Source organism: Amblyraja radiata, chromosome 7 (assembly GCF_010909765.2).
Source record: "Amblyraja radiata isolate CabotCenter1 chromosome 7, sAmbRad1.1.pri, whole genome shotgun sequence".
NCBI lineage: Eukaryota > Metazoa > Chordata > Chondrichthyes > Rajiformes > Rajidae > Amblyraja > Amblyraja radiata.
Window position 1 is genome coordinate 30,349,136 of NC_045962.1, and position 9,500 is coordinate 30,358,635.

The 9,500-nt window shown below is 41.7% G+C and overlaps 1 protein-coding gene across 6 annotated transcripts in view; it reads right to left on the reverse strand.

Moving 5' to 3' along the window:
• kalrn (kalirin RhoGEF kinase) overlaps nucleotides 1-9,500 on the reverse strand; it is a 612,442-nt gene that overhangs the window by 133,872 nt on the left and 469,070 nt on the right. The window contains exon 1 of one of the 6 annotated variants that reach the window (XM_033024028.1): nucleotides 747-947. The exons of the other annotated variants lie outside the window; for them this stretch is intronic. Within the exon in view, the coding sequence (XP_032879919.1) occupies nucleotides 747-834 (88 nt within the window). The 5' untranslated portion in view covers nucleotides 835-947. Of the gene's footprint in view, nucleotides 1-746; nucleotides 948-9,500 lie in introns of those variants that run through there. 6 annotated transcript variants of the gene reach the window in all.

Genomic DNA, 9,500 nt, shown 5'->3' on the forward strand with positions numbered 1-9,500 from the left:
TAGCTCTACTCTGGAAGTTCCCGCTCACAAGGACACACAAACTGGAATGCACGTGAAGTTAAAGGCTTTATTTTAGCATGGGTGCAATCCTCTCATATTTCATGATGGGAGGAGCTGGAATGTAAGTTAACAAGATCAGGTATCATCACAAATCTTAATGGAACCAATTTTGTGGCCATCCACGAACACAACACAAAGAGAACATCTAATTCAGAAAGTGTACACAAGACTGTGCCAGGAATTTATCTTCAAACTTCCTGACATGATACATTGAAATAACCTTGGGGAGAAAATAACATTCCAGCACACTCCAAGCTGCGTTAAGCCTTCCCATCCTCAGACCTTTAGCGTATGTTTAATATATATATAAACTCACCCTAATCTACAGGAAATACTTCACAGTTAAATACAGAAAGTGCAAAGCTTCAAATTTATAATATCCTTTCCAAGGGATTTAATTGCCTGAAAGGCTTTACAGATTAATATTCAGCTGAAGAAAAGTTGTTTGTTTAACATTCATTTTGCACTCTTTTTCCTTCACAACTCTTGAAGTCAAGGACTAGACCACTCCTGACTACAAATCCACAAATTTTCAGATCATTAGAAGCCACCAACACGTAAACGTTTACATTTTCAGCTACAACTTTCCTTTGAGAAAGCTCGTCTGTTCTTGCATGACCAGAGCTCTCATCATCTCACACAGAAAATAAAGACTGAATAACTGACCGCGAGACCGAATAACTGACCTCTGCAACTCCAACAGCAGCAGTGACATTTTGTCAGAATTCTTTTAAGGGAGCAGTGACATGGACAACACTCCTTGCCAGCTCTCATGCTGCCTCAGTACTTCTCATGGCAGATCAGCACTTCATTCCTAATGGCTACGCACAGCAGTTGTTAGACGGAGCTGCAGTCACCACCAACTGCTCTCTTAGTTCTGCTGAACTGAGTAATGACTAAAGCACATCCCAGCTGAGGGTGGAGCCATGCACAGGCAGCTTTAGAAAGCTGGCATTAGCAAATCAGTGCAAACAGTGACAAATAAACAAACAACTTATAACAGTCACACCTACAGACTGAATCAATCACCACACTTCACTGATCAATCATTTACAACAGGGTTACCTTTCTACCTTTCACCATTCATCACCAAGCACCACTAATTCTATTTTTTTAAACATAATATTTTATCGTGAATTAAAATATATAATAAAAGCTCCATTCAATATTTGTGCTTAAAGATTTATTTAAATTTCTTAACTCTGCAGCTTGACTTAGAAATGTTCCAGTCAGGAACTCATTGTGGCACGATCCTAGAAAATGAATGTGTTTTTAAGCACAGAAAAAAAAGTGTTTGAGGAACCCAGCTGGTCAGGCAGCATCTGTGGAGGGAATGGACAGATGAGGTTCTTCAAGCTGATTGTAGTGAGGGAGAGAGCTGGAAAAGAGAGGTGGGCTGGGACAAAGATAGACACAAAATGCTGCAGTAACTCAGCGGGATAGGCAGCATCTCTGGATAGAAGGAATGGGTAATGTTTCGGGTAGAGAACCTTCTTCAGACTCAGGGGAGAGGGAGAGAGACATCAATGGGGGTGAGAGCAATAAAAATGTAGAATAGATCATTGTTAGCTAGGAGAAGGTGACAACAATGCATACAGAGATTTAAAAAAAAGCCCAGCAAGTGACAGGTGGATACAGGTGGTGGGGGGTGACTAAAAGGTGAGCAAAGTACGTGACAAAGGCTGGCAGTGAAAAATGTGATAAAAGGGTGTCAGGTCAGCAGAGGAGGAGGGAAACCTGGTGGGACAGTTCAGGGTGAAAGGGGATGGGGGAGGGGGGTGGGGGTATAAAAGGGAAATGTGGGACAGGGATAGGAGATGAATCTCTTGTGTTTTTATCCATGGTACGTGTTGAGTGTGCAGGTACTATTGAAAGCGCACGATCACACTTTGGAAGATCCAACATGTTCCTGACCTTGAATTACAACGTTGGAAAACTTGTGGGGCACAAACTCTACAGATCTGGATCTGTTGAATTTCCAGTTATACTTTATTGGTGAGAGTGGAAGCTGGCCTTCACTTCCCATTCACTTCGGTGGGAGGACTGTACATGTGCCTGGCCGACACTTGACAATGCGGGCAGAGTTCCAGCAATACGGGCATGTTGGCTCTTAGACCGAGAATCTGGTCCATTGCAAAATGTTCATGACGCGGCAATCAATTGGGTAACATTACTCTGAGAAAAGTCAAACCCATTCAAACCCATTCATAGCATGAGAGCAACAACACTGGCGTGGCGGCAGAGTTGCTGCCTTACAACGTCCAACATCCGAGTTCAATCCTGACTACGGGTGTTGTCTGTACGGAGTTTGTACGTTCTCCCTGTGATGGCGTGGGTTTTCTCTGGGTGCTCTGGTTTCCTCCCACACTCCAAAGACATGCAGGTTTGCAGGTTAATCGACCTCTGTAAATTGTCCCCATTGTGTAGGATAGAAGTAGTGTAAAGGTGCTCGATGGTCAGCGTGGACTTGGTGGGCCGAAGGGTCTGTTTCCACACTGTATCTCTAAACTAAACTAAACTAAACTAACTCAGCGGTTTGGGACACCCACATATATTAGGACCAAACAGAATTGCATCGCTATGGGCAAATGTACAAAGAACTGCAGATGCTGCTTTACAAAACAAGACACAAAGTGCTGGAATTACTCAGCGGGTCTGAATGAGGGTCCCACTTCAAAATGCTACATGTTCTCCACAGTTGCTTCCTGACCTGCAGAGTTACTCCAGTACTTTGTGTCTTGTTATGTACAAATGACCTAAATTATCTATTGTGTAAATTCATCAAATATTGCTATTTAATTATTAGGAATGCTTCTTCAAAGTTCAGCAAAACTTTTCCTAAAGTTCAAAATTCTGCACAAAATTTGGTCCTGAAGTTTGAACATCCCTTGTTATCTTTTAAGTTGTGTTTTTAAAAGATTCTTTCCGAATGTGCAAATATATAATTTTTCAACTGGATGCAATGTCGTTAAGTTGAGTGGCTTCAGGAATAGGATTAGAGATAGAGTATGGAAACAGGCTCTTTTGCCCACTGAGTCCACACTGACTATCGATCACCATTTCACACTATTCTATATTATCCCACTTTCTCATCCAGGGGCAATTAACCTATAAACCTGCACGTCTTTGGTATGTGGGAGGAAACCGGAGCATGTGGGAGGAAACCCACGTGGTTACAGGGAGAACATGCAAACTCCACACCCGGGGTCAGGATCGAACTCGGGTCTCTTGCCCTGTGAGGCAGCAGCTCTACCAGTTGTACCACTGTGCCACCTCTGGATTAATTCTAACTTTTCCAAGTTTATCTCTTTGAATATGATATGCTTCTCTATTTTCGGTACCTTATTATCCAAAACCTTTATCACTGCCTAATGTATCACCTGTTCAGACTTGGAACCAGTAAAGACTGCTAACCTTCATTATATGGCTGTATATCTAAAGTTTTTCACAGAAGGCATGCAGTTAAAAACAAAACTGCTGGGAAATTGCATTGAATTGTGTTAACCCTATATACTGTATCCAATCTGATACCTTCTGTTAAAATAAAACCAAGGGCTCTTTTGTATACAAATCTCCCTTCACAAAACCACCCCATTTATGCTTCCTCTATTTGATTCCTTGTGGCCCAACTTTGCAGTCCAGTTATAGGTCACTGATTACACCAGCATGACAGAATGTCACCACTGTACACAGAATGTGCAAAATGGAGAAAATGCAATACTTGATCCGATTTTTAATTCTCAAATTCCCCTAGCAACAGCTTGCCTCACTCTTCATCAACAAGATTTTATTTTAAAAACATCAAATCTGCCGTTTGAGCAATGATTTAAAATATCTTTATTGCCCTACATGCTGTACCCGCTAGACATCATCCAGCTACGTGCTGATATGTGACAAGCAACATTTGTACCACAGAAGTGCCAGGCAATGGCAATCTCTGAAAAGAGAGAATCTAATCACCCACCCTTGAGATTCAAAGGCATTACATTGCCAACTCTCATGCCACCAACATGCTCGTGTGATGGGGTTTGGGGGCGGGGATGGTGGGCAGCTACTGACTGGAAACTCAACTGGATGTAAATACTGTGGCAACAAAATCAACAGTGATTGTATATTCCTTGGCGCGTAATTCATTAGTAGGTTGTAGATCGTAGGTCAATAGATCGTAGGATCACAAGACATAGGAGCAGAATTTGGCCATTTAGCCCATCGAGTCTGCTTCACCATTCGATCATGGCTGATCTATTTTTCCTACTCACTTGCTTTTTCCCCATTCACCTGCCTTCACTCCACTAATCTAGAACCTATCAATCTCCACTTTAAAAATACCCAATGACGACCTCCATTGCCATCTGCGGCAATGAATTCCACGGATTCACCATTTCTCCTTATCTCCATTCTAAAGGTACACTCTTTTATTTCCTTCCATTTCCTGACTTTCCACCATCTACAAAGCTCAAGCCAGGTGTGTGATGGAATATTCACCACAGGGTTGGTTAAGTACATCTCCAATAATACTCAAGAAACTCAACACCAACCGGGACAAAGCAGCTTGCTTGACAGATTGACACCCCATCAACCACACTAACTATACAATCTCTCCACTACTGTTTCACAGTGGCAGCATTGTGCACCATTGACAAATTGCACTGCAATTACTCACCCAGGTTACTCTGACATTACTTCCCCAAACCATGTCTTCAACAAGCCAAGAAAGATAAGGCCAGCAACACCTCCAAACTCCCCTCCAAGTTGCACACCATCCTGATTTAAAAACATATTGCCAGTTTTTCTTCATCATTGCATATAAGTTCTGAAATTCTCTACCATATAAATGTGTTTTAAAGGGCAGTTAGAGATGGATGGTAAAGTCCCCAAACCTAAAAAAAAATTGAATAAGAAAAAAGTTACATTCCACTTGCCATATCCTTTTCCAGTCAATTTCCTTTCTACTCTGTCTGAAGAAATGAAGGTTTCTTTCTGGTGGACCGTCCAATAATCCTTCCTAATAACTAACAAAAACATTTTGAAGACATTGAACAAAAGGTTAATAGCTGGATGAACTCAACAAATCAGGCACATCCGTGGAGTGAATGGACGTACAACATTTTGGGTTGGAAGTCGACTTCAGACCTTGAAGAAACTGAGGTCCATCTGTAACTGCTGACACTTCTGGCTTATTAACTAGAATGTACCAGCACTCCCTGACTTATGCAAGGGTTACATTCTGTGAACCCTTAGGTGAGTCAGATTTTATCTAAATTTGAATCACCATCACTATCTCCTGCCCGAAATAACTCACTGAGAATATTAATTGTTTCAGCTGTGTCTGGTTGTATCCGGGGCACTTTCCATGGCACACAGCCTTCTGGGTAAGCACCATTGGTGGCTTGTTTCTGATGTAAACTTATGATCATACAGTGTTGTGCCTTGATTTCACCAAAGACTGGAGTACAGAATTGTTTACGTAAGTGTGAGTTTGCGTAAGTCAGAGAGTGTCTTTATACAAATAGGTCCATGAGCCCAGATGGTCTCCTGTTGATGCTGTGACTAGAGATCCCGAAGCACTCGAACTGCTGGAACTGTCCAACAAGGCAGCTCAGTCCCAATGATTTCCATCTTGATTCTATGCAATGTCAGGTCGCAAGGATAAGAAATCAGCCTGTACCTCATAAGTAATGTTGACTCTCCCTTCCCAACTGCCCATTAAAACGTACATGAGTGACACTGAACATCACATCTCCCACTTCCGGCATTCGGCTTGGATAGAGTCGATGTAGAGAGGATGTTTCCACCAGTGGGAGAGTCTAGGACTAGAGTTCATACCCTCAGAATTAAAGGACATTCTTTTAGGAAGGAGATGAGGAGGAATTTCTTTAGTCAGAGGGTGGTGAATCTGTGGAATTCTTAGCCACAGAAGACTGTGGAGGCAAAGTCAGCGGATATATTTAAGGCAGAGATAGATAGATTGTTGATTAGTTCTGGTGACAAAGGTTATGGGGAGAAGTCAGGAGAATGGGGTTGTGGGGAGAGATAGATCAGCCATGAGTGAATGGCGGAGTAGACGATGTGCCAAATGACCTAATTCTACTCCTATCACATGATCTTATGAGTCCATTCGAAGAATACCAATTTGTGAGGTTGTTTGGAGAAAGATGGGGTGTTTGTCAGCACTGGATAGGTCTCTTAAGTAACTGGCACCAATGTAATGGCATAGGGTGGCACAGTGGCACAGTGGCGCAGTGGCACAGTGGCGCAGCAGCAGAGTTGCTTCCTTACAGTGCTAGAGATCTGGTTTCTATCCTGACCATGGGTGCTGTCTGTACAGAGTTTGTATGGTGTCCCTGTGACACCATGTGTTTTCTCTAGGTGTTCCGGTTTCCTCCCACATTCCAAAGACGTACAGGTTTGTAGGTTAATTGGTTTCTACAAATTGTGCCTAATGTGACGGATAGAACTAGTTTATGGGTGATCACTGGTCGACACAGACTCAGTGGTCTGAAGATCCTGTTTCTGTGCTGTATATCTAAACTAAACAAAAAACTAAACTCAATGATAGACTAAAAAAACACTTCCAGTGCGGTAAATTTCTGTCATCCTGTGACATTACCAGAACAAATCAACTATTTGCCTTATTTTTTATTGTGGGACTTTGCTTTTTGAAAAAGCCTTCTGCATTTCTATTTATGTGGTTCACTATTCACGATGCACTTCAAGAAGCTTCTGAGAAATGTGTATCAAATGCAAACCTTTCTTTTTAGCCCACGCTCTCTTAAGTTGATGATGCCCAGAAGTTGCTAAATGGTGCATTAAATTTTATCTACACATCTTTCAATTCGTGTTATTTTGCAGGATTTCCAATTTGGAAAGAGCAGATGTCCACGCACTATGTTGGAGTTCGTCATCATTGTGTCAAAATGTTTTTTCTCATCAAACCACGAAACTTAATACTGGTAGAAATAAAACAAACAAAAGGGTGGAAATGGAGAGAATTGAGTTCAAATTAGATAAGGGAAAGAGAATCTTAGTTTTGTTTTGCCACAGAATTATTTGGCCCATTGTATTTAAATGGGATAAAAGGCTTAAGGAAAAGAAAAAACAAAGAAAAAAGAGTACATTCTTCCCAAGTTGTTTTGAGGATTTATATAAATCTGTGAGAATTTGATTTAGAGATACTGTATGAAAACAGGCCCTTTGGCCCCACCATCTTATTCACACTGGTTGTATGTTATCTCACTTTCTCATTTACTCCCTACACACTAAGGAGAATTTACAGAGGCCAATTAATCTACAAACCCGCATGTCTTTGGAGTGTGTGAGAAAACCGGAGGACCCGGATGAAAACGTGCAAACTCCATATATACAGCACCCAAGGTGAGGATCGAACCTGGGTCTCTGGCACGGTAAGGCAGTAGTCTACCAGCTGCACCACTGTGGTGCCTAAGTTGCAAGTGAACAGCAGGCTAAATATATGAAAGGCACAAACATCCATTTATTTAGTTTCACAAATTTATTTGATAATATCTTGCAGTGCAATTTGTGCAATGGAACAAAGGAGGAGAGGTTGGTCAGAATATTCTTGTTTCGACTGGAGTGTAGAAGACTGAAATACTTAAATTAATGAATGCTGTGAAATCATAAACGTTGGGAATACTGATAGAGCCGGGTAGGTCTATGGCGACATGGTGTTGGATAAGGTAACGACAGAAGTGCTATTCACTAATAAAGTTCATTTATACACACTTTTTGTCTCCTGCAGTAAAATAGCATGTTTGAAATGTGATTCCCTTTATTATGCAGGAAATTAAATATCCAATTTGGGCCGTTAACTCCCTCACAGGGCAACATGATAATGATCATATAATCTGCTTTAATGAATGCAATATAATAAAACATGCCAATAGTAGCCTCCCATACCAACAGTTTCCTTAGATTGCCAACCTAGCATCAATATTGCTGTAGAAAATAGGTTTAGTTTAGTTTAGTTTAGAGATAGAGCATGGAACAGCATGGAAAGAGGGACTTTGGCCCACTGAATCCATGCCGGCCATCGATCACCCATTCACACTAGTTCAACCTTATTCCACTCCCTACACATTAGGGGCAATTTTTAAAGAGATTGGTTCATGAAGATTGGTTCATGAAGAAAGACTGGATAGACTCGGCTTGTACTCGCTAGAATTTAGAAGATTGAGGGGGGATCTTATAGAAACGTACAAAATTCTTAAGGGGTTGGACAGGCTAGATGCAGGAAGATTGTTCCCGATGTTGGGGAAGTCCAGAACAAGGGGTCACAGTTTAAGGATAAGGGGGAAATCTTTTAGGACCGAGATGAGGAAAACATTTTTCACACAGAGAGTGGTGAATCTCTGGAATTCTCTGCCACAGAGGGTAGCTGAGGCCAGTTCATTGGCTATATTTAAGAGGGAGTTAGATGTGGCCTTTGTGGCTAAAGGGATCAGAGGGTATGGAGAGAAGGCAGGTATGGGATACTGAGTTGGATGATCAGCCATGATCATATTGAATGGCGGTGCAGGCACGAAGGGCCGAACGGCCTACTCCTGCACTTAATTTCTATGTTTCTATCTACTACTTTGCACGTCTTTGTTATGTGGGAGGAAACCGACACAGTCACTTGGAGAATGTACAAACTCCACACAGACAGCACCCGAGGTCAGGATCGAACATAGATCTCTGACACTGTGAGGCAGCAGCTCAATCAGTTGCGCCATTGTGCTGCCCTCATTATTTGCCGTCATTATTATTTGGACAAAAGTATTCAACAATACCTGCAGGGAGAGTGTCTCACTCTGTTTCAACTAAACAATGTTGGAAGTCTGTGCAGCACAATGCATTGGAAATGATTTGACACGCACAATCTAGAAATTGGCTCAAAAGTGTGGCTTCTAAGAAGTCTCTGAATACAGGCTGTGGACCGAGAGAAATAGTACAGCTGTGTGACAATGGGAAGTCAGCAGGTCTGGCCACCTGAGGTGTTGTTTATCCAAAGATTTAGTCTACATAATGCTGTCCTACAGCATATCTGAAATTTGACCTAAAAAAATCTAAAACTCCTTACATGAAGGAGTTATTTGTTAATAAGTAGTATGGGCCCAGCCAGTTTCAATAGCAGAAAGCAGGAACTGGTAAGGTTAAAAGCTTTAATTTCCTCATTGAAAATTCATTTCCATTGTATCGATTAAAATTGTATCAATCAGCAACATAGGCCCCAGACGGGTGGGGAAGAGAGATGAAGTGCTTCTAGGAGAGGAGGGGCAGTGTTAGATGGAAGTATAAAATGTCCTTTCTATCACTGAAGGAAGATCCCGACCCAAAACATCTCATATTCATGCAATTGATCTCTGATCTGATGAGTTACTCTCATACTTGGTGTCTTGTTTTGCAAACCAGCATCTGCAGTTCTTTGTGTCTCCATTTTA